Below are 26,470 nucleotides of genomic sequence, written 5' to 3' on the forward strand. Positions count from 1 at the left end.
CTAATAACGCCTCTATAATAATTTATTTTATTGTGAAAAAAATATTTAAAATGTTTATATTATCATGGACATTTTTAAGGGAGCAATAAGCAATTTTACACCACTAGGTGGAGCTTAAGCACTGTCTGTTCACCAAAACAAGATGGGTATCCAGCCACAACTCTCTCTATCCCCTCTTCAGCACTCAACACCCATTTCTTATTCTCACTCATCGGATCACATGAGCCTATTTACAAAGAATAAAAACACAGCAAAACAGAGGAACATGTCTATTGAAGAAGTAACCCATAACTTTATAATGCTGTTTGTAAGAAAATGTTTTGATTCAATGGGGATGCTCTCCGCCAATATGTGCCTAGCGGAGGTATTGTATGGGCAGCTGTTCACACATGTACGTGCACGCGTGGCCAGCCTGGTATGTAAACAAGATATTGGAGAACAACACAGAGAGATACTGTGTGAAGTTTAACCATAGTCCATCTAAAAAGATACAGTAACTTGAACTCTTCACAAAACTATTTTTTAATAGTTACTATCTAAAATAATGACATTTCTCTTATTACTCCTTTAAAGAAGATTTAAAAATATTTTATAACAATGAAGTCATTATTTTAAATGCATTCAGTTATTTCACAATTTATTGTAATTATTAAGTGCTTATTGCGTTTAGAGGTTTTAACAGACTTAGGGGTCCTTACTCTAGGGGTATAGGTGGGCTACAAACAGGATAAAAACTCAGAATTCATCATCATGATACAGCCAGTCTCTTTAAAGCCAGTTTCAAGCTGCTGCAGCTTCCACCTTTATGAATCATCAGGACACAGCTCAGCTTCTCTCCTCTACAAAGCCCACCACCACCTGCAGAGAGAAGAAGGAATAACAGAGGAGATCAGTGAGTGTTTCCAGCCTCTCTCCATTAGATGTCAGTCAGTGATGCAGCATATCCTGGATAGAGAGCCGCCAAGACATCAGTCCTATTCGGAGCAGCTGTGGACCAGCTTTCTTTCAACTCTCATGTTAACATATTGGAGTGAACACACTGAGCTCTAAGCTCACACACCTTCACTGACCTCAAGTCTGCTTCCTTTGCAGGTTTTACTCAAGTCTACAGTGCAGTAATAAGTCATTCCTGCACAAATACTGTAGTGATGGTTTACTGCTGCTCCGTGTCAACTGCTGCTTCATTTAAACGCACAAACTATGGCTGTTGAAATATCAGCTGACAAAAAACACGGAGGCTGCCACTAAACACATCTGGATGAAACTAATGGCATAAGGACACATGACCAGATGTAATGAGAGAACTTCAAGAGGGCTTCTGCTGTGTAGAAAGACCACATGGGACTAAACGTAGTGATGGTTTGTGAAATCAGAGCCAGTGATTTCCAGGCTGCAGTCAGACTGATCTCAGAGCTGTGACTAAGAGGAAACTAATCAGCTGTTTCCTGTTGAAATGAGGGAACAAACAGTCTGAGATCAGATCTGATGCTCCTATAGATTGATGAATGAGGACCACTGTCACTACACATGTTGGAAGGCCGTCAGCTGGGACTCAGCTTGATTTCATGGAGACGTGAATACAACAACAACAGCCATCATCACATCAACACAAACACAGGAACACAAGCTTCTGGCTCGTCTGGTTGGCTGATTGCTGTTGTGTTAAACTAGGAAGCCAGTCACCAGCAACCCCCAAACACACACACACACACACACACACACACACACACACACACACAAACGGTAACTTTACTTGAAACTCTGAATCTTTGCTTTGATATCAACTGGGTTCAGTACAGTATTGTTGACAGCAGCTGGACTCACCCAATCTACTTACACAGATTCCAGGTTGTAGCATGGACTTTTTACAAGTTCCTCCAACTGTTGAACATCTGACTCCTTCAGGTCATTTTCTAGCAGGTCCAATTCCATCAGATGGGAGGGGTTGTACTTTAGAGCAGACACCAGAGAGGCACAGCCGATCTTTGACAAACTGCAGTTCATCAATCTGAATAAAGAATAAAAGATGTGAGCTGAAGCCTACAATATGCAAGTTAGTCACATGAACTATTCTAGGTTATGGCTATCTACAACAAAACGAAACAGATATGACACTTGATGAGATATTTTTTGGCTCTCTGATGTAGGATTTAATCTAGAGGGGTAAATGTGGCCTTGTCGTTACAAGTGTAATCCAGAGAAGCCCAACAATTTGGAATATTGGATTTTGCCATTTGGAGCCAGCAAAAGACTTAAAGCTAGGAACAGGAAATTCAGTGCAGCTTGTCTCATAACAAATAACATATTGGGACTATGCCTTCCCTATCTTTAATCACTCCTGGTTTGTTATGGCGTAGAGCGCTCAGAACTCTCCCCCGCTCCCTCCTCCCCAGCTGACATCTGCGGATGCTTTCTGAACTGTTGGCTGGCTGATAACATCAAGGACAATGGCCTCTGGAGAATGTTCACGTAAATATAAACACTTTAACCCAAACAGATACACATAACTGATGCTCATATAAACTGATGAACTTACACGTGACTAGTCTCAAATGTTTACCTTCTGCTATATGTATCTCATCTTATTTGTGCTTTTTGTGCAAGAGGTTTTTGATATCTCAAACTGTTTCCTGTTATAGGATAAAGTATGTGTTATGTTTTTTCCCTCCCACCTTGCTTTGTTTTGTGGCCTCTATTTTTCCACAGAGTAATGGCAGCTCCCTGTGGGCCCCGTGTAAGGTGGTGTTCTTGGCAGCAAGGCCTCAGTAAATCATCTCACCCTGAAATGTTTGTGATGTTTGTGATGGTGGTTGTACTGAAACAGCAATTTCCCTCTGGGATTATTAAAGTATTTCTGATTCTGATTCTTCCTGTGCTCCTCGCCGTTGCCTATGTTGGTTCAGCATTATTAAATAATGTTACTGAGAATGAGAGTGGGCATTTCCTGCATTATCAGCTCACAACTCACTGGATTCTGGAATGTTCTGGATAACTACTGCTACCCCACACTGAAATTCAACTACTTGTTTTATTTTTTCTGCTTATTATTTAATACATTTTGGCATGAAATATCAGCACTAAACAAAAACATAGAGTCCAACCTCAAAATACGTAGTTTGCAGAGAGGAGACTGTAGGAAACCACATAGCCCCTTCACTCCCGCATCTTTCAGGTCTTGGTTCTGACTAAGGTCCAGTTCTGTCAGATGGGAGGGGTTGGACTCCAGTGCCGAGCCCAAAGAAGCACAGTGGCCCTCTGACAACCTGCACTCCTTCAATCTGAATAAAGCATAAAAGATGTGAACTGAAGCAAACAGGATGCAGGTTAAAACTGTCCAATGGAACCCTAATACAAGCAGACCCAGAACATTGTTGGATCAATGTGCAAGGAAACAGACTGTGCATAGATGTCCCAGGACCCTTTCCAGCTCTTTGTATCTCTGTGCAGTATTAAAGGAGGGCAACTACATTGCACTACATTTTACATACAGGGACACTACCCTTAGGGCACTATCTACCATGGAGTGGATAAGGTTGCAAATTGCAGGCCAGTTTAATTTTTGTCTGTGTGTGTGTGTGTGTGTGTGTGTGTGTGTGTGTGTGTGTGTGTGTGTGTGTGTGTGTGTGTGTGTGTGTGTGGTAATTGGTCAGAGGGGTTTCTATCTGCCTTAGATCAGGAGTTATGGCTGTTTTAGAAGGTATGTTCATCGGTACAATTAACTTTTTTTTTTACCAAATGCAGCAAAGCTGCAGCTTTACTTTGAACCTGAACTGATTAGATATCACTTCTGCTGTGATTAGAAATCACAGCAGAAGCTTTTATGAGGAAAAACAGTGGGAAGGTTTGTTGTTTTTGTTCTGCTATAAGAAGGAGGCTCAGAGTCTGAGCTCTTTTCACAGCTGCATTAGAGAGTTAAACATTATCATCAGATTTTATTCTAAGGTGTGCAGAACACCACCTATGATCCCTAAACATCTTTAGACAGTCTAGAATGAATGATGGCTAACACCGGACACTAGTTATAAGCATATCAACTTCAGCTTCCCAGACACCCTATACCACTCCAAGACCTTGGATGGAGCCGAGCATAATTGGAAAAACAGTCCTACTACAATAGGAACATGATATAGTTTTAAATATCACGATGATGGTATTAGCTGTGATTAAAATTAATTTTACAGAAACATCAACTGAACTATTTTAAAGTCCTGTAGGAAATGTAGACAAACTAATATTGTGAAGATATGAAAACCTTCCGATAAATTAAGCATTACTACTTTTCATTTAAAGACCATGAAGCTCCTCAGTGTGGATCAGTATAACATTAGCCATATGTCTGCAGTTTAGTGTCAACATAACTTTGACATCAGAAATATCAGCATTAAACTAAAACATGGAATCTTACCTCAATATCTGTAGTTTGCAGAGGGGAATCTGTAAGAAACCACAGAGTTCCTCCACTTCAGCATCTGGCAGGTTGTTCTCACTCAGGTCCAGTTCTGTCAGATGGGATGGGTTGGACTTCAGAAATGACAACAGAGAACTACAGCGGACCTCTGACAACCAGCAGAGCCTCAATCTGAATAAAGCATAAAAAATGTGAGCTGAAGCCAACAGGATGCAGGTTAATACAGTCCAACAGAACCCTCTGGATCTAATTTATTGGAAGCTCAGTGTTACTCAACATTCCTGAACACATCCCTTACCCCCTCCCCTCCCACATGGAGAGATTCAGTACCAGAGCTGTTGGATTAATAGACCACTTGTTTATAATGAAAACAGCTCTGAATCAAGGAGAAGTGATCAGGAAGAGACATTCAACAACCAGAACTTTTAGTCCAAAGTCATCCTGGAAAAGAGATTTAAGCTCATCATCATCTGAACTGCTGCTGGAAACCTGAGGATGGCAAACTTAATTCTCAGTCCCTTCATCATTCATCATCATTTGGTTGTAGTGGTCATAAATAATTTACTCATTCATGTAAAACAACTTCTATTCTGATCTTTGTGTTGATGCCTTTTTAGTCCATCAAGAATTTTATCTGAACCTTAATACTTAGTATTTAACAAAGTTCCCTTTCACTGTTCAGGATCGATTTCGGGCTAAAGACACTTCATCCTCTTTACCTGCTGGTGCTGGTCAGAGGATCCAGTGGCGTCATTGTATGGCAGCCTTGCCTCTGTCAGTCTGCCCCAGGGCAGCTGTGGCTACTAACATAGTTCACCAACATCAGGGTGTGAATGTGTGCATGATAACTGACTGTGGTGTGTCGTTGGACTTAAAGCGCTATACGAGTACAAGCTGTTTTACCATTTTGTGCTTTCTTCTAATCTGGGTCAGTGTTCTGTTAGAACAGTCATTCTCAGACCTATAATGTTCTAAATATGGATAATTTAACAGAGTTTAAGATCAGATTGTTCTGGATTGATCTTCTACCTAAAGCCTGCATCAAGTGTTTTCTCTAAGAAAACATACCGTTTGTTCAAAGAGCTTCTCATTCATTCCGTGATCACTGAAGATTGGTCCAGTGTTCAGCTGCTTGGCTCAAATGTGCTCCATCATACTGGGTCAACTGCTTTCAATGGGTGCCTGTGTTTGGCAGGTTATTTTCAGAACTAACATTATAATGAGAAGACTTTATCTTACTATGACCCACTGGTGTGGATCACCTTTCCTGAAAACTTTCAGAATTTTTAGCTAAATTATAAAAATCTGTGGAATTTGAACAAGGGGTCAGAACTAACATTTATAATGAGGAAACTTCCTCTAACTATGACCCTTAGGTGTGGATCACCCTTCCTGAAGACCTTCAGAATTTTGAACTAAATAATAATACTAAAAATCAGTGGAATTTGAACAGGGGGTCTTTGCAGCCTCTACAGGACCCCCTACTCTAACCACAAGGTCACCGTGCCCCCCACCCCCACCCCACCCCCGCTATTAATAAGCACAACTAAATTAATATAATAGAATACAAAATTTATATTATTGTTTCTCAGTTTATTTTGAATTCTATTTTAATTTACACTAATTTTAGCAACCATCATACATTCTATTTGGTGTTATTATATTGTTGCTGCTTTACAAATCAATAAGCTGTTAATGTTAAACCTGTGATAGTTTCTAGCTTCTCCTGTAGGAGTGGAAGAGGTAAGGAGGCAATGCTCAGGAGGATGAAAAACTTCAAATTGAGAGGATGAAGATATGTAAGCTGAAAAGTTGAGTAGAGATAAGGTGAGGATGAATGGATTAGAGAGGGAGGGAGTATAGAAATCATGAACATACTGCAGAGGGCAGAGGCATAGAGATGCTTGCTTGTGATTGGACCTAATTGTAGAACAATCATTGGCTGGAATGTGTTAAATTGCTGATGATATTTGTAAAAAAAAAAATCATCACATGTTGGTGTCTAACTTACAAACTCAGAGGGAAATTTGAGAGATTAAAAGAAATGTCCATGGCAACAACAGCAATACAGGTATTCATCCTAATGGTCCAAATTTCCATAAAATCTAAACAGCAATTTAAAAAAATGGTAAAAGATCCTAAAAAGGTGAAATATGAAGTAGCCGCCCAATGAGTGAAAAGGTATTTAAAGATTAAAATGTGTCTCTTACTAATGGCATTCTTCAAATTACATCAAATTACTAAATTTAGGCGCATGCTTCACAGCCATCTTGTGGTCGTACAAACAGAGCGGTAACGCTTGAATAGTTTACTTGTATGAGTCAAATAGTGAACAGATCTGTCCTGAATATCGGCGAAACAGACAATAATATGACAACAATAAAACGCCGCTGCTGCTTTGCCATCTTCTTGAGTGACTAGCGATATGGTGATCATGTTCATATGAAGGGAGTTTTTTTTCCATTGATTTTCCAAAAAGCCCAAAGATGACAGAGAAAGGTCAGTGTTGCATGTGAGCTTGTAACCGAGAGGACATTATTATGGAATCTGACTAAAGACCTAAATGTGGTCTCTACATTTCCTCGGTTGTAAGAAGCCAGCACTTGAACATCCAGACCTGAAACCAGCGACTGCAGCATCTGTGCAGGTGGGCTATGTTTATTTGGCTTTTTCAGTTGCTTTAAAACATCATACAGTCCATTTGTTTAGGATTGCCTTTGACTGTTCTAGTAAAACTGTTTTACTAAAACATTGTTAGTTTAAGTTTGTAGTCCAACTGTTTTTAATATTTGCTCTTAGTTTCTATTTTCCCATGTTTTATTTTTACTTTATCTACATTTTATTTCAAATTGCTCTTATTCTGTGTGCGTGCATGCGTGCGTGCGTGCGTGCGTGCGTGCGTAGAGGAGAGGGGATCTGATTTTCTGATGACAGCGGGATGATTGTCTGATTTTAAGTCTATTTTCTGCAATGAGCTCTATGCTAAATTAAAGCACGGGCCTGCAATAATACATGTATTTTTTCTTAGTATTAGCTGTAATTCTATGCAGATTCTGCGGGTTTCTTCCTCAAGTTTGATCCATTGTGAGATGGGAGAGGACAGCCTCTCCTACCTTTCTACTAATCATTTTTTTCCACTGATTTTGAGCCCTCTACATTTCAACTAATGTTTCAACTGTTCTATGCTGTGTTTCTCCATTGAAGTAGATTGAAATGAAGCTCATGCGACGTTGTCATCTTCCAAAATGATTAGTATTGTGGTTGCTGCCAAAGTAATTTGCACTCTTCCTTTACGACCAGCTGGGAAGTCGGTAGTCTTGGAAAAAATTTGACGTCATTTGAGAAATGCCCCATTGTATCTTTAAAAGAAAACAGAGATTTGCAAGACTTCTGAATATTTTCAAGTTGATTTATTGGAACTCAAAAACTGATAAAATATGCTCAATATTTAAAATAATAAAAGTCTCTGAATACTAAAAGCTAGAGCAGAGCTGTCCTGAATGAGTTTAATGTTATAGACAGTTGAATGGTTGACATTGTCCAAAGTATGAAGGTATTAGTTAAAGGCCCAAAAATGTCCAGAAAAGCTAGAATAATGGAAAAAAACAGTATGACAACAGTGCTGAGTCAGCATCACACAATAAAGACATCTGGACTCACCGAGCCTTTCTGCAGTTGCTCAAAGCTGGAATCAGTCTCCGTCGTCCTGCTTCTGATGTGTTGTACTTTTCCAGGTCCAACTCATCCAGAACCTCCTCTGACATCTGCAGCATGTAGGCCAGAGCTGAGCACTGGATCTCTGAGAGCTTCTCTGATCTGGTCTCTGATTTCAGGAACTGTTGGACCTCCTTATATACTGAGAGGTCCTTCATCTCCATCAGACATTGAAAGATGTTGATGCTTTTGTTAGGACAGACATTCTTATTGTTAATCTTCTTCAGATTGTTGATGACTCTCTGGATGGTTGCTGGACTGTTCTCTGTCTGACCCAGCAGGCCTCCTAAGAGTCTCTGGTTGGACTCCACAGAAAGCCCATGAAGGAAGCGAACAAACAGGTCTAAGTGGCCATCTATAATTCTGAGGTATTTCTCCATGATTCTCTTCAGAAATTCATCCAGAGTTGTTTTACTGTATCTTTGTTGCTGGTCGTTTTTTATAAACCCATTTTTGCTGATGGTGTGATGTTCTCCCAGGAATCTCTTTATCACCTTCGTGTTCCTGCTGGTGAAACAGTGGAACATGTAGACTGCAGCCAGAAACTCCTGAATGCTCAGATGAACAAAGCAGTAGACTGATTTCTGGAAGATCACACTCTCTCTTTTGAAGATCTCTGTACAAACTCCTGAGTATAGTGAGGCATCTTTGACATCCAGACCATACTGTTTAAGATCTTTTCGGTAGAATATAATGTTTCCTTTCTCCAGTTGTTCAAACGCCAGCCTCCCCAGCTTCAGAAGAACTTCCTTGTCAGCCCCCATCAGCTCCTGTGGACTTCTCACACGTCCTTCTTGGTACTTCTTCTTCTTCCTCTTCGTCTGGACCAGCAGGAAGTGTGAGTACATGTCAGTCATGGTCTTTGGCAGCTCTCCTCTCTGCTCTGCGGTCAACATGTTCTCCAGAACCGTAGCAGTGATCCAGCAAAACACTGGGATTGCACACATGATGTGGAGGCTTCTGGAGGTCTTGATGTGGGAGATGATTCTGCTGGACAGCTCTCCATCACTGAACCTCCTCCTAAAGTACTCTTCCTTCTGGGCATCGGTGAAGCCTCGTACTTCTGTTACCCTGTTAACACATGAAGGAAGGATCTGATTGGCCGCTGCAGGTCGAGAAGTTATCCAGACGAGAGCCGAGGGAAGCAGGTTCCCCTTGATGATGTTTGTCAGCAGAACGTTAACCGATGACTTCTGTGTGATGTCAGAAACAAGCTGACTGTCATCAAAGTCCAGGGAAAGCCTGCTTTCATCCAGGCCATCAAAGATGAAGAGAAGTTTACAGACAGCCAGTTTCTCTGCTGGGAGTTTCTGAAGTGTTGGATGGAAAACATGGAGCAGTGTGAGAAGACTGTGCTGCTCATCTCTGATCAAGTTCAGCTCCCTGAATGAAAGCAGAACCACCACACTGACATCTTGGTTCTCCAAGCCCTCTGCCCAGTCCAGAGTGAACTTCTGCACTGAGAAGGTTTTTCCAACACCAGCGACGCCATTGGTTAGAACCACTCTGATGGATCCATGTTGGTCAGGTAAGGCTTTAAAGATGTCGTGGCACCTGATTGGAGAGTCATGAAGGTTCTTAGAAGCTTTCTCAAGCTGCTTCACCTCATGTTGGGTATTATCCTCTTCACTCTGTCCCTCTGTGATGTAGAGATCAGTGTAGATCCTGTTGAGGAGGGATCTACTTCCTGTTTCATCACTTCCTTCAGTCACACATTCACATTTCCTCCTGAGACTGATCTTATGTTCCTCTAAAATCTCCTGCAGACCAACATCTCCTGAAACAAAGAAGGAAAGACAACAGAAGAAAAAAAACATGATTTTGCAATTAAGTCGGAACAGAAACATTAGTAACATCAGGAGGTGTTATCATTACAAGGTCTCTGACATCACATTATGTGATCCTAAACAATACAATCTATCCTTAGAACCAGACCATTGTTAGGTTTTTAGAGAGCAGATTTCTGCCTCTGTTTTTTGGCCAGTATCTGTTCAGTGTCAGAATCTGATTCACAAAGCAGATAAGATGAATGGATGCTGATAGAAACATCATAACATACATAGAGAGGCAGGGTACATCCTGAACAGGTTGCCAGTCTGTCGCAGGGCAACACAGAGTCAAACAGGACAAACAACCATTCACACACACACTCACACCTAAGGACAATTTAGAGAGACCAATTAACCTAACAGTCATGTTTTTGGACAGTGGGAGGAAACCGAAGTGCCCAGAGAGAACAGTGGGTAGCGCTGTTGCCTTTATATATATATATATATATATATATATATATATATATATATATATATATATATATATATATATATATATGCTGCCATACACAAAAAAAGCACCAACTTGGATTTCAGGGTGCTGCTGTGCGGCACTGGCTGTGATGCAGTGTCTTTGTGATAAAACAATGTCACTGAGTTGTTCTTTTTATTTGGTAAACTTGTTGCTCATTTTATTAAATGATGTATGATTGGACTGTTCGCACTACCTTTAAACATGGAAAGTGTGATAACACTATAAAAAGAGACTGTCTTCTGTTATGCGATCACTTGCCACCAGACTGTGTTTATCATCATAAACTCGCCTATACGATGATTTAGAGCCACAAACATGGCGGGGTAGCTTCTGGATCATTTAAACTGTGACAGCCTGTCAAAGTCATTATTTCTGTTTCTGAACATAATGTCACTGAGTAAAGGCTGCCATCGCATCATTGAGCCATATGCCCAGGACACACAAAACCGTTTTTTTAATAAATGGGAAACCTCTGTTATTTTCTTTTCTTTTACTAAACACAATGTTACAGTTAACAGTTAAAAAAGGGGAAAAATATGGTTGGTATCATGCAGCGGTTGTTATGCATCATTAAGCATGATCCAGCTGCTGAGTTTTCCTTTGATCTGCTACTTCTCTCATAGCAACAAGTTTGTCATTTCAACCTCCACCCTGACCAGACAAGATTTCCCTTGTATTTGCACAAGGCGCCTCTAAGTATGAAGCCGAAGGCTGAGCTTGAAGTTGTTCCCCCGAGCAGAAGTTTCATGTTTGTGCTTGAAGCGGACCCAGTAAGGCATTGACTCCTGCTCTGCCTTTAACCTGTGAGCTTTAGTCTTAAGCCTACAGGAAGTAACACTATAGGAAATAACACTTTTATTTATGTATCGCAACCCCATAGTCTGTATAGGCAGAACCCTTTAGACTCTACGCTTCACTGCGTCTCACTTTTCTACATAGCCTAGATGGCTATAGAAAAAAAACAATGAGCTATTTGGGAACTGATTGTCCGGTCCCAGCATAATTTATGTTCAATGATACCAGGTTGAGCTGGTGAGGGGAGTGGAAACAATTCTTCTTTTCAGTTCTGCACTGTGTGCGAGGGAACAAGTGGGGGAAATCCATAAATATACACTGTAAAGCGCACTTTTGAAAGAGGGAGAAAGTGCATGTGAGTACAACATGTATCCTTAGATTTTTTTGTTAGACAAAAAAGGCAAAAAAAATTTCACTGGAGAGTGTCACAGCTGTAGTTATCCAATTGATTCTAACCTGTTGTCACGGACCCCCTTAGTCCCACCTTTGAAATTGGGCTCTAACAGCTCCTTACCAGACTGATACACAATGTATACAGTGTAAGTCAGTCTGGCTGGCTACGCTACTCAAAACTAGAGTATCTTAGACTTAACAAAACAAATTTGGCTTCAGGAAAGAGACAAAGATGTACAGTTAGGCCCATTAACATTTGGACAGTGACCCAATCTTCATGATTTGGGCTCTGCGTGCCTCTGCGAGGGATCAGTCGAGTTTAAACAGACATTCAATTCAATTCAATTCAATTCAATTTTATTTATATAGCGCCAAATCATGAAACATGTCATCTCAGGGCACTTTACAAAATCAAGTTCAATCATATTATACAGATTGGGTCAGATTATACAGATTGGTCAAAAATGTCCTATATAAGGAAACCAGTTGATTGCATCAAAGTCCCGACAAGCAGCATTCACTCCTGGGGAACCGTAGAGCCACAGGGAGAGTCGTCTGCATTGTACATGGCTTTGCTGCAATCCCTCATACTGAGCAAGCATGAAGCGACAGTGGGAAGAAAAACTCCCCATTAACGGGAAGGAAAACCTCTGGCAGAACCGGGCTCAGTATGAACGGTCATCTGCCTCGACCGACTGGGGTTACGGAAGACAGAACAGAGACACAACAAGAGAAACAAAAAAGCACAGAAGCACACATTGATCTAGTAATCTGTTCTACATTAAATGGTAATAGCGGGTAAGCCGTCTGGATGATGTCACAGTTAACAGAACGCCAGACCAGGTGTACCTACTATGAAGAAAAAGAGAGAGAGCAAAAAGTTAAAAGCTGAAATGACGACAGTCATTTCAATGTAATACAATGCAAAACTGGAGAACAGTAGACTGAAGAACAGTAGAAATCAGTAGAGTGAGAGAAATTAGACCCTGATGTCCTCCAGCAGCCTAGGCCTATCACAGCACAACTATAGAGATAGCTCAGGGTATGAGCCACTCTAACTATAAGCTTTGTCAAAAAGGAAAGTTTTAACATTAGTCTTAAAAGTAGATAGGGTGTCTGCCTCACGGACCAAAACTGGGAGTTGGTTCCACAGGAGAGGAGCCTGATAGCTAAAGGATCTGCCTCCCATTCTACTTTTAGAGACTCTAGGAACCACCAGCAGACCTGCAGTCTGAGAGCGAAGTGCTCTGTTAGGAACATACGGGGTAATCAGAGCTCTGATATATGATGGAGCTTGATTATTAAGGGCTTTATACGTTAGAAGGGGAATTTTAAATTCTATTCTTGATTTAACAGGAAGCCAATGAAGGGAAGCTAAAATTGGAGAAATATGATCCCTCTTGTTGATTTTCATCAGAACTCTTGCCGCAGCATTTTGAATCAGCTGAAGACTTCGAACGGCATTTTGTGGACTTCCTGATAGTAAAGAATTACAATAGTCCAGCCTTGAAGTAACAAATGCATGATTATCCTTTAGCCAAACGTCCTCCATCTGTTCAAACAACCCCGTGCCTATGTGTTAAGTCTTCAGTTTTAACCCACTAACTAACAATAACGTAATGACCTTCTTTGTTTTCTCCGTTAACTAAAATAAAACATCTCTATTTTCACGTGTAGATGGTTGGAAACGAGACGGAGCGGACTGGGTTCGCTCCCCTTGCTGCATGCACACTCCTGAAACGGGGGACACAGATTCTGGCGGGGATAACTTGGAGAACCAGCGCGGTGAATCCACAGAGCACTGCAAATGGCTTGGCTAGGTCTCGCTCACATAATGCTGGAACGTGTTAGCTACCTCTACCTTGTAGACAGTGTAAATTAACAAGCCCAAAGTCGCATCTAATAAGCAGATGTGATAACACTGCTGGGAACATGGAACCCAATGGTGAGCACTTCTAGAGGTCTCTTTTCCCCTCTGACATCAGACTCTTGTTTTAACAAGCATGCAATGAATCATGCTTTTTGGGTAACATATTGTAAAATTAATAATATTAATATTGTTTTGTTTAACGTGTACCATTTTCAAAGCAGAAAGGCGAGTTAAAAATTGGTTTCATCTTTGCTGTGTAGAAACGTGTTTGCCCATGCTGGTTAAATGTCCCTCGAAGATTGTCATAGGTTGGGTAAAACTTTTGGAAAAATAAGAGTCCAACTGAGCCTTGCTCCGAGTCCAGTCTCCTTCCATCTCATCTGGTGCCTCTAACAAACCCAGAAAACTTGGTAACTTTTTTCTTTTTATTATTAAAACTGTGACTGCTACTGTGGTGTGGAGAAGTCTGTGGATTTGAGAGCCATGACAGTGATGTAAAAGCTGAAGAAATATGCAGATTTAATGAGCTCTTGGGAAAGCCTTCTGTGCACAAAACAAGCATGACTGGCACTTTTCTAAGATCCATTAGGCACAGACATTACTTCACCGGGACACCGTATATTTTTTAAAGGGTTTAAAACTCTAATTACCAACAATACCGATGATGGGGGGCTGCTGCCTCAAGATAGTAACTGCAGAACCATTGGTGCTTTCATTTGAAGTTACCAATTTCAGACAAAGCTAGATTTGTTGCTTTTCACTTTTTAATAAAAGAAAGTTGCTAGAGTGGTCTGAAAATCACTAAATATGCAGAAAAAGTTGCTAAGCTCGCAACAGTGAAGCAATGTGCTGCTACTCACTGCTCATTCCTCATTTTACCCAGAATTTTGTTTTGATTGATCAGTCATGTGAAGCTACAGCATCATACCACTGTGTGAAAATGTAGAGGGGTGCAGGCAGGTGAGTCTGTGTGTAGAGTGTGAGTTTTTCACGTTGTCCTGTAGTATAGCTAGGAGGGACACGCAAAAACAAAGAATCTGCAGTTTAAAGATACTGGGTGTGTCTCAATTCAGGGGGTGCATCCTTCAAGGGCCGAATCTGCAGGCTGATAAGGTCACAGCACTGTGACAAAGGCTGTCCCAATTCAGGACTCCTTCAAATGCAGCCGACAAACGTGTAATTCATTCCCAAAATTTGAAGGATGGGTCTGGCGTATCCTTCATGGGCCACCCTATTCCATGATTCATTGTAGGTTGAAGAGAATTGTTCAACAAGAAACAGCAATGGCAGAGAGATGCGAAAAGCTGTGAATGAAGTTGGATATATTACACTTTCTGTGACATAAAAGTAACTTTTGAAAAGTTTGTAGGCCAGAAACTAGCTATGTAAACTCAAAATAACTGTTGACATACTGCTTAATTTTAATGCTCAGACATGTCCACTGCCGCTGCACCAACAGCCGGCTCATTGACGTTAAGTGCTCGATGCTCACTATACCGAGAGAGAATGCCTGTCTCCTGACACATTGCTTTCAAACTCTCTCTGGCATTCCGCAATGAGTTAAAAGCAGAAATAATTCAGCCAGTTATCTGGTTGTGCTATTGTGACAAAGTTTAATGTCAGTATTTTATTTTGTTTTAATGTTGCATGAGATCTAAGAGAAATATCTCTTTTAGGGGAGGCTGCGAGTATATCACCTTCCTCAAATAGCCGCAGAGACTTACTACCCAGAGTATGTTAAATTTTGTCAATTTTATTTATCATGTTTATTTTTTACACAGAAAGGTTTACTTACCAAGGATGTATATCATGTATTTTAATTTTACTGTGTTTTAGTTTTAAAAAGGTTTGGTAAAATTAAGTTTAAAAATATATTGATTGCAGCTTGGCAATTTTGCTGCCACATGCAAAACCTTTGGAAACCCCTGCATCATCTTTCAGGTTTTAAATAGAAGCCTGCATGTAGCCTAGGTTTGTGTTAGCACCCTTTAAAGAGCTGGCTTGTTTTGTATGTTAAAGTATTTCTTTGTAATAATAATAAGAACGCTCTGCTCCCAAAGGTACTGAGGCGAAGAAAGGGAACAGGGAGATGGATTGAAGAGGAAGATCTGAGGGAGTGGGAGGCTGAGATCAGATAAGTAAGGAGGGACGAGGTTGTGAATGATCTTGAATGTAAAGAGAAGAATTTTGAATTGGATTCTGAATTTGACCGGGAGCCAGTGAAGTTGCTATAAAGTAGGGGGGATGTGATGAAATTAAGATGTATGTACATGTAATGATTTTACCCATTGTTTTGCTTTATCCTGCCTTATTCCAAGGACCTCATTAAAAAAAGATTCTGCCGATAAACTAATTTAAAAATACAATATGTCCAAAAGGTAATTTCACAAATCAGCATGTCATATAGCCATAATAGGCAAGTATATCCTGTTCTGACAAGGATATTCACAAATCAGGATGTGATATGGCTGATGACACAAAACGTATGCTTGTCTAGCAGATATGGCTGTCAGTTTGTGTATGCAGATCTGATAATGTATGATGACTGGACAGAACACATCAGCACTATTACCACGTATATTACATGCTGCATGTAGGGCAGCAAGTACTGGGGGTAGGGGGACACCAAACAAAAGCATAAATTGATGAAAGGAAATCAGTTTGGTAGCGGGAATGTTAAAAAAATGTCACTTTAAAGGCGGGGTGTTAATTCTTCATTACACTCCCTACTGTTGCATTTTATTCACTGTACTTTTGATTTTGTTTCTTATTTTAATCCCATTTAATATGTGGTCTCTGTTAATTTTCTTCCATGACTGGTAAAACTGTCGCTTCATCTTTACTCAGTATGATTGCTGCAAAGCCATGGACAATGCAGACGACTCTCCCTGTAGCTCTATGTTTCTTCAGGAGGAGTGAATGCTGCTTGTCAAGACTTTGATGCAATCAACTGGTTTCCTTATATAGGACATTTTTTGACCAGTCTGTATAATCTGACCCAATCTGTATAATCTGATGCTTCATGAATTGGCGCTATATAAATAACATTGAATTGAATTCAATTAAATTAAAACACAGTTATCATGTGTGGTAGTGTATGCACTGCAGACAGACAGGCATTTTATTTATCCCAGGGAATATTTGAGTATCCAGTAGCATACATACATACAAACTATATCAAGAGTGTAACCGTAAAGTAAACTAAAATTAACTGATAACACAGTTGCTACCGTAGACAAAATTAAGTTAGCCTTTTATCAAATGTAGTATTTAAATGAATCCACCTATTCATTGAAACGGTTGTTTTCAAAACATTAACATTGAGAAGATATTCTGGAAATTAAGAGAAACACAGACAAATACTGTATTATTGTTAATTTTGAAAGGGGTACAACAGAGTTCAACAGAGACGACAGCAGGAAGCTCTGATTGGAGAAGTTCAGTCTTACCTGGAGCATAGCTGCTCTGATTGGCTGGCAGACGTCCAGCTCCTGTTCTGCTTCTTTCTCCACACTGAGGGCAGGAGAAGGATTTTGATGGAGCAGACTGGACCCAGTATGAAATGATGCATGGTCTGCAGAACCTGTGCCCACAGCTGGTGGAGATGGGATCTGTCAGGACCTTCTGACACATAGCACAGCAGGACAGCTGCTCCTCCACACAAACACTTCTCATCTTCCTCCATCTGTGAAGACATTTCTGCATCACTTAAACAGTTCACTACCAACAGGGTCTTACTGAAGCTGAAGATGTTCATGAAGGTACACCAGAAACTACGAACCAAAAGCAAGATCAGAACAGAACCTCAGAACATTGATGGTGTCTGGTTTGAAGTATTTCATCTTGTTAAATCTGCTATCATGACTGATCTTTCTTTTGTCGTATTTGTATTAATTAGTTGTATTACTGAGCAGACCAGAACACACAAATGTTAACATCCCATCGGTGTATAAAACCCTTATGGGACTAAAGTTTGTTATAACCATAAAACACACAAACTACATTGGCAGGGCTTTGTTTCAAGAATGCTAGTGGGGCTAGTGGGTTAGCTCGGTCAAGCTTTAAAAACACAGTGAAAACACATTAAGTAAACCACTTTAAATGATTAATCCCCTATGACTCTCCCTGCAATTTCTCTGCCAAACCTCTGTTTTTGGCGGATTGTGACAACGGGGCGTCCAGTTGTAGTGAATTACTCCAGGGTGAAATTGGTTCTTCTTCAGCGAGCCAGCTGGCTCAGGGGGGAAAGGTCCTCCTTTGTTAACCGGGCTCAGGCGGTGTGTGAACACGGGGACCTTCGCTTGGCCTCCCTGGCATAGCTGCTTGTTGTGAGGGCCTGCACTCGGCCTGAAGGGGGTGGGGTGGGGTGGGGTGGGGGGGTCGCAACGTGGCCTTCACAGCATGGCTGTGTTCGTTCTCTGGAGGGCCTGCACAGTTTGAACAGCAACTTCAGATCAGGTTTTCTCCTGCAAAAGCTGAGAAAAATGTTACAAGCAGCCTGCTTCCATGGCAGTCGGCTGGTTAGGTTCCAATGTGTAACAGCAGGCTGTATTTAGCTGCAATTCTGGACTGCGCCAATGTTTGCAGATCTCTCTCTAACGTGGATGCTTTCACAGACCACAGACAAAGAGAAAGACAAATCCTAGGCGGCTAGTCTTTATACAGTGAGCCACCCCGATGTGAGAAGCAGTCCCTGGGTGCCACGTTTCATGTTGTCGGATTTTATTCCACATGGCGACTGCGCAACACTGAAAATGGAGCACATAACCTTCAGAGCAATGGCTTCACTGCCTTGAGGTAACGTATCTACAGGCAACTCTGTAGATGAATAATATTAATAAACTCCTTTAAAACAGTATAAAAGTCTCTGAATTTTATTAATGATGATGTTGGTGGCTAACTAAAAGGAATGTGCTGACTTTCCGGAGAGAGAACGAGTTGTCTCCACAGGTAGCGACCATTTTTGTTGCCTGTCTTGTTTTGACTATGAGTTGGGCTAAAAACCTTTTATATTGTTGTCAATTTTATATAGTTTGAAAAGTGTTGCCATGTTAAAAATTGGCATATGCTAAAAAAAAATTCCTGTTTTATAAAACCATGCACACGTCCATTAGAAAGCAATTTGGCCTATTTGCGTTATTTAACGTTACTATGTTTTTTTTTAATGAAATGAATAAATTACAGTTCATACGCTGATGATCTATATAAAGTAGAAACAGAACTCGGTGGCATCATGATGAGTACAAAATATTTAATGGAACTTACAAAGACAGGGCACAGCCTTGGCACAAATTAGCAGTAGGATCCAACAAAGAAATTACTCTGGATATCCACTAACCCAGCCTAATCAAACTGGGCCCTATGATCCACTCTTACAGTGGATTTAGAGAAAATCTCTGAATCTTGTTATTCGTCACAGTTTTAGTTGTTTTTGTTTTTGTTTTACCAGTCATGGAAAAAAATTAACAGAGACCACAGTTTTAGTTGTTTTTGTTTGCATATATATATATATATATATATATATATATATATATATATATATATATATATATATATATATATATATATATATACAAATCTGTGGAGTCACATGGAACAGTTAGAAACTGATTTCTTACTCTGTGTCTGGGAGTCTAAGTTCACTACTGAAGTTTGGAGAGTGTCCTTTCGACCCGTCACTCCTCATAGATGGAAAGGTAGATCTTCGAGGGTCTGTTTTTTGTCTGTAGTGCTGACCTCTAAAAAACAAACATGTAATTCAGTCAGGATTGAAGGATTGTTAGCAGGACCAAAGTAGAAACAGAACTCGGTAGCATCATGATGAGTACAAAATATTTAATGGAACTTACAAAGACAGGACACTCTTTCAGTGGATTTAGAGAAAATCTCTGAATCTTGTTGTTCGTCACAGTTTTAGTTGTTTTTGTTTTCATATATATATATATATATATATACAAATCTGTGGAGTCACATGGAACAGTTAGAAACTGATTTCTTACTCTATGTCTGGGAGTCCAAGTTCACTACTGAAGTTTGGAGAGTGTCCTTTCGACCCGTCACTCCTCATAGATGGAAAGGTAGATCTTCGAGGGTCTGTTTTTTGTCCGTAGTGCTGACCTCTAAAAAACAAAGATGTTATTCAGTCAGGATTGAAGGGTTGTTAGCAGGACCAAAGTAGAAACAGAAAGTAGAAACAGAACTCGGTAGCATCATGATGAGTACAAAATATTTAATGGAACTTACAAAGACAGGGCACAGCCTTGGCACAAATTAGCAGTAGGATCCAACAAAGAAATGACTTTGGATATTATCCACTAACCCAGCCTAATCAAACTGGGCCCTATGGTCCACTCTTTCAGTGGATTTAGAGTAAATCTCTGAATCTTGTTGTTCGTCACAGTTTTAGTTGTTTTTGTTTGCATATATATATATATATATATATATATATATATATATATATATATATATATATATATATATATATATATATATACAAATCTGTGGAGTCACATGGAACAGTTAGAAACTGATTTCTTACTCTGTGTCTGGGAGTCCAAGTTCACTACTGAAGTTTGGAGAGTGTCCTTTGGATCCGTCACTCCTCATAGATGGAAAGCTGGATATTCTAGGGTCTGCTTTCTGTCTGTAGTGCTGACCTCTAAAAAACAAACACGTTTTTATTTAGATCACATCAATCTGTCAGGATGGAAGGGTTGTTTGCTGGACAAAAAATCTGTTAAAACTTACAAAGATAGTGCCTGTTCATTACTAAAGTTTGGAGAGTGTCCTTTGGATCCATCACTCCTCAAAGACGGACAGCTGGATCCCGGAAGTTCTGCTCTGTTCTCCCTTAGACCCCAGTCTTCCATCTTCTGCACTTCAGTCAGTCTGAGACAGAAACCAGAACCAGTCAGTTCCCAGTGATTCAGGTCCAGTAAGCGTTCTGTAAAGCAGAAAGCTGATTCCCATCATGTGTGTAGAGGACCAGAGGATACTAAGTTTAACAGCTGACATCTGGTTCTGAATTGTCTTCTCCTTCACTACTTCATGCACTTCCTAATGTCTGCTGGGTGATCTCCACAGAACCATATGGACAAGTTCTGGGTTTATTAAGATAATTAGTACTAAAACTGTATGTGAAAACTTTTCAAGTCTAAACTGGAATCATGTTCTAAGTATGTAAAATAAATCCAGAGAGAGGTCAGATGTAGAGAAAGAGGGAGAGATCATTTCTCTCTGAAGTTCACATATAGGTGCTAGCTCCTGTTAGAATGCTAGAATGTTGCATGAGTGGTTCTGAAACCTTTCAGGGCTAGATCTCCGTTGGAGGAAGATGGTTCACCGGCTGAGAGTCAGAACTGCTCAAAGACAAAATTATCAGGCTGAACCAGAGAAAATGCTCACTTTTTAACATTTTGACGTTGGTCTGGACATCAGCATCACCTGGGGAGCAGGTGACCAGCAGCAGTTACCATGGTAATATAACAGTGAGAGACAGCTTTACCTGCTAACAGTAACTTCACAGTCAACCGGGTCTCACTGAAAAAATATCCACTTTGGTCCACAGAGGGAAATGTAGTATTGTCATGATTTGTGTCCTCAATATCTTTCAGTCCTATGTTTTATTTGGCCTATTCATTTACATTGGCTTGCATCCAGTCTCGTGACTATCCAGTTTCTCCCAGTGAAAAATATCAGAACATGGTTGCCATCCCTTATACTTTGTGTGGAAAATTCAACATTTAAAGAAAGCATCTGCATTTAGATGCATTTCAATTACATCTCTAGTGAAAAGTAGTCATACAATTTTCATAATCTTCTTTCAGGAAAGGTAGACCAGCTTTCATTTCTTAGTTTTGCCAAAGATTTCCGTGTGTTTGTCACAAGATAATGATTATGCATTGCACTTTTTATGCATGTTTTTATTTTTGTTATATCGTACAACCATCCTCACGCCATCTGGGCAGTTTCTCTGTCCCTGTGCAACGCTTCAGTACTCTGGAGCGATTTATCCCAGCTGTTGCTGCTTGCAAGCTTGTGGGGTGTGTGGACAAGGGACTATCCTGAGTTCGTTTTCCCCGCAGCAGCTTTGCTGTCGGGAGGACCAGTTCGCAGAGGCAGATTATCATCCCCTGAAGATAGAGCAAGCTGCTTAGCACAACGGCTGGGCAGAGTTAGGAGCTCTGCCTTGGTTTCTCCTATTTTCCAGAGGTTCTACTAGGAAGAGAGAGCAGGCTGCACCTAGCTGTTGGGACTCCTCCAGCCAAACCATCTTCCCTCAGGGTTTTGTTTATGTACTTTTATGCGGTTTTAGGATTTTATATTTTTTGGATCTATTAGTATTCGGTCCAGTCTTTTATGTTTTAGAGATTGTAGTATATTATATATTTTATTGGTTCGGTATTTTGGTTGATTACACTGCTTGCCCAGTTTTTGAATCATTTAACAGTTAATTTAAAGAGTTCCTAGACTTTGTTTTAAAATAAATATGTTGATTTTAGTAAATATTTGGCTCCACCAAGCCACATGTGCTCAGACAAAAATCAAATTGTTACATTTTCTACCATTTTAAGGTTGTTGCTATGGACACAGCAATTCTACATCACTGACAACAAACAACATCTGTATTTTGATGACATTTCTAGCAAAAACTATGCATAATATGTTCATAATCTTCATTCAGGGGAACAACATGACTATTAGTGTGAATTTCTCCAATGTGAGATCAATAAAGTCTATCTTATTACACATTTTTCAGTGAGACTGGTTGTCAGAGCAGAACCTCATAGGAGACTGGACCGGATCTGTTAACCCAGAACCAGCTGGACTTTAATTCCAAAAAAGAAAACCGCAGCAGGTTTATATAAAATCTTTACTTTATAGCATATGAGATGCTGAAGCTACTGGCATCATAGCATTGTCACAGTTTCATGCCTGAAAGACAAACATTAGGTTACAGCAGGCATCCAGAACAACTATCCAATCAAAAGGAAAAGAACTAGACTGTGTCTTAATCCTCATATCTGGAGCTTTGGATCACAACCATGACTTCTTTGTTATTATTAGATTATTATTATTCACTTTATAACTAGAATTGCTCTGCTCTGTTCTCCTGGTCCTGCTCACTTTTTTCCATCCTGTTGCTACCTTAGGTCAGAAAAGGACACAGGAGTGCTGACTATGAGCTCACAGCTCAAGAATCAGGACAAACAGGTTGGACCAAGATTCCCACTTAGAGAGGGTTTTAGCTTCCTGCTTCTCTGTCAATTTATGCTGTCAGTCAGGAAACAAAAACATTGTGTTTCCTGTGAAGATATTATATATTAAAGCTGAATGAGAAACAGATTGAATTCTGCTACTGGTTCTGTCCACAGTCCAAATAGAGAAATCCCACTGAGAACCAGAGGTTAGCCCTCACCCTGATCCAGATTATTTAGCTCTTCTCCAGCTGTGACCTAAACTGACTGGAGTCAAACCAAGTTGGACCGATTTCTCTTGGTCTTCTGACTCAAGCTTGTTGTAAAATGATTAAATACCGACCATGACAAGTTGTTCTGCAGGAGGAAAACTATCTCCAAAGAGATTTTACAGAAAAATCTGACTGCCGCTGTAAAGAATCAGTGATCAAATTAGAACAAAGTTTTGTTTTTATTTTTCAGCTTTTATTCAGCAGCTAAATCAGTATCTATAGACTTCAGGGTTTTATCATGGAAACCGGTTTTCCTGATTTAGCCCAATTGTTTTTTTAAAAGCAGGATCTGTGTAAATAAAGGAGAACCGGACTAAGTTCTGCCACTGGCTCTGTTTACAGTCCACAGAAAGAAAACCCACTGATAGGAAAATCAGAACAAGTTGACACTTACCCTAATCCAGATTCTTCTCTTTATTCTGTTCTGCTACTAAATGGAGTCAGAACCTGTTTCTCCTGATCTGATACCTGACTGTAGCTGACGAACCCGAGGCTCCGCCCACATCAAGGGGAGTTTAGCTGTTTAAACACATATAGTTTAGTTTATTCTTCCATCTGAATCAACAGTAAACTGAGCTGTATCAAATCACATAATTGACATGAATCAAAAAAAAAAAAAAAACATTGGCTAGAAAGAACCATCTAATCTGCTGTTTTTAACTGTTACATAAACCACAGCAAACTTTTCCTTACATTTTATGCAACATGGGAAGTTCAGTTCAGAGCCAACTCCAAAATAAAAGTCTACATTGATTATGTGATGTTCTCAAATTTCTGAAATATAAAAATGATACTTTTGTACTTTTTAAAAATTCGGTTAAGCGATTAGAAGAGCCTTTCTCTGCAACAGAGTCGTGTGAAATAAGATAGCTTACACTTTTAGCTAACTTACAATGGTGACATTATTCAATGCATACAAAAAGCTTGTAAATAAAATCCATCCATCCATCCATTTTCCAAACCGCTTAATCCCTCATGGGGTCGCAGGGGTTGCTGGTGCCTATCTCCAGCGTTCACTGGGCGAGAGGCAGGATACACCCTGGACAGGTTGCCAGTCTGTCGCAGGGCAACACATCGAGACAAACAGGACAAACAACCATTCACACCTAAGGACAATTTGGAGAAGCCAATTAACAGTCATGTTTTTGGACTGTGGGAGGAAGCCGGAGTACCCGGAGAGAACCCACGCATGCACAGGGAGAACATGCAAACTCCATGCAGAAAGACCCAGGGGTGCTGTAAATAAAATATTGCATTTAAATATCCTAGCATCAGCACAACAGTATAATTTTAAGTAATCATCTGAAAACTGTAAATTTCAGCTCAAAAGAAGTTTAATGTGGGGTATTTTCTATAAGCCAATCAATGTCAAACTCCCCTACTTCCTTTTTTATTTTACTTGCAACTTCAGTGTCAGACCCAGGTGTCGTCAGTTCTTCGTGTATACCAGTCATTCACAGCCAAGCTATAAAGGTTAAGAACAACAGTAATAGTAACAAAGAACATGTGTACCACTCTACTGTAGTTTTTCATGTTTTTTTGTGTTGTTCCTCCTCAGGGTTAGGGTTAGAGTTAGATACCACTGACCAGTGGCATCTTTGTGGCTGCAACAGGTATGTACCCCTGACTTTAAGGGAAATCTTTTTGTAGTGTATCAGACAGATCCACATGGAATGTTCGGCCATTTGAACTGCTGTTAGTATGTTTAGCTAACCTGACTCTCGCCATATGGATGTCGCTCCGCCTAGCTCCACATCCATCTGGGACCTCTCCCATAGAGAGTGATTTCTCCAACCAATTTTATTGTCTAGCCAATCAGGACGCAGGGCTGGAGTTTCATAGATGTGACGTAGTGGAGAAGCGACCATGACGTGAGACTGTTTTGATAGCAATGGCGGCTCGCATCGAGGAAGTAAGGGTTAACATCGATGCTGCTATTTCTTCCGTGTTGTCCAATCTACCAAATATTGTTTCATTAAAAGAACATCAGAGAATGGCTCTGAAGGCTTTTGTTGGTGGAAACGATGTTTACGCCCTTCTCCCGACTGGATTTGGCAAGTTTTGTTTTCCGGGGCGCGGACGCGCAAACCATTTTAGGAGGCCTTCAGTCCTGAACGGCCTGGGATCGACTCCGACCCGCGGCGCTTTGCCGCCTGTCTTCCCCCCTCTTCCTATCAGCTCACTGTCAATAAAATGCATGCCACTAGAGCCGCAAACACATTTAAAAAAAAAAGTTTTTTTTCCTGCGTCGCTCTCATCAGCATCACGGGTTAGCTTCTGTGTGAGTGGTTGAAATAGCACGTCGATAAAGATGACAGACAAGTGGCTTATCCAATCATATGCAAGGATTTTTGATAAGGCCCAGCCTTCAAAAAAGGCAATTCCTATGAAGAGGTCCCAGATGGATGTGAGTGGAGCTAGACGGAGCGAAATCCATCTGGCCAGAGTCAGGTTAATCAGCATCTGGTAAGATCCCCCCTACTCTAGGTAATGCCAGTATTTTGTTTTAATGACTTTCAATAAGACCCTGGTTTGACCACCTGCTGGAGTTCAGTTTTGTCACATGGTGGGAGACTACCAGAACCAACCTCCTTGGTGATTAGTTAACTTTCAGCATATAATCTGCAGATGTCACCTCTTCTTGTTCATCTATTCTTAGCTGAGGTCATTTAAAAACTTTGCCGTGCAACATTTCAAATGGAGTTAAACCACCTATAGTTGGTGTAAATCTCATGTGTTCACATTACTCCACCACCAGGGTTTCACTTGTAGGTTGTGTTGAGTCATGATCTCCAGTTGCTTTTTTACTTTACATCCCTGCCCCCTGGTTCAAGTAGCTCAAGTGAGCTGTAGTACCAGCAGAGTCTCTGGCAACTGAAAGTCAGCAAAGGAAATTTACCTTCAGGCCCTGAGGCGCTCCTAATGTTGTTTTAGGCACTACCTCACATGAACTTGAAGAAGAATGTTGCATTTCCTCAGTTAACCTTATAGGTGTTTTTTTTAGTTTATTGAAAATGATGTTTGTATGTAACAATGAATTTCACATTTTAGGATAAGAAATAGTTTCAGAGCTGTGTTCTTAACTTCTTATGTTATGAAACTTTATACTGTTGTTGGACTATGACAAAAAAGTTGTAAAACTTCATTTGAAGTTGTTGGAAAAGAAAGTGTCAGTGCTTTAGTTTAGTTTGTTGAACAAGAAAGTTGCAATACTTAAGATGACCTTGTTCAACAAGAAAGTTACATGACCTCACTTAAGTTGTTGTCTAATTTGCAAATCTAGACAGATGAGACACTCCTTTTTATCCAATTTCAATGCATTTTCTGTGTTTTATTCTTAAAAATCACAGTTTTCTTCAAAAGGTTTCAGATCACGTGACCAGTTGCCACAAAAATAATCTTAAATCAACCTGCTAGACAGGAGAGATGAGACACACTCCGATTTATCTAATTTTAATGCATATTGTATTTTTAATGAATTATCTATACTCAAAATTCACCAGTTTTCTTAAATACC

At 40.2% G+C, this 26,470-nt stretch overlaps 1 protein-coding gene across 4 annotated transcripts; it reads right to left on the bottom strand.

The window, feature by feature from the left end:
- Positions 1-654: 654 nt before the first annotated feature.
- Positions 655-23,417, bottom strand: LOC105932149 (NLR family CARD domain-containing protein 3). Of its 4 annotated transcripts, XM_036125574.1 has the most exons (12): positions 23,348-23,363; positions 20,889-20,927; positions 20,232-20,372; positions 20,023-20,142; positions 19,484-19,603; positions 19,103-19,222; positions 16,934-17,169; positions 8,069-9,899; positions 4,406-4,579; positions 3,102-3,278; positions 1,838-2,008; positions 655-858 (listed from the first exon to the last, which is right to left on the bottom strand). In XM_036125574.1, the coding sequence occupies exons 3-12, from the start codon at positions 20,351-20,353 to the stop codon at positions 840-842; spliced, it is 3,090 nt and encodes a 1,029-aa protein (XP_035981467.1). In that variant the 5' UTR covers positions 20,354-20,372; positions 20,889-20,927; positions 23,348-23,363; the 3' UTR covers positions 655-839. The 4 variants fall into 4 exon arrangements, with proteins under 4 accessions (XP_035981467.1, XP_035981466.1, XP_035981465.1 ...); XM_036125573.1 differs by lacking the exon at positions 20,889-20,927 and having other exon boundaries at positions 23,348-23,417; XM_036125572.1 differs by lacking the exon at positions 20,889-20,927 and having other exon boundaries at positions 20,232-20,427; positions 23,348-23,382.
- Positions 23,418-26,470: the final 3,053 nt, after the last annotated feature.

Source organism: Fundulus heteroclitus, chromosome 21 (genome assembly GCF_011125445.2).
Source record: "Fundulus heteroclitus isolate FHET01 chromosome 21, MU-UCD_Fhet_4.1, whole genome shotgun sequence".
NCBI classification, from domain to species: Eukaryota; Metazoa; Chordata; class Actinopteri; order Cyprinodontiformes; family Fundulidae; genus Fundulus; species Fundulus heteroclitus.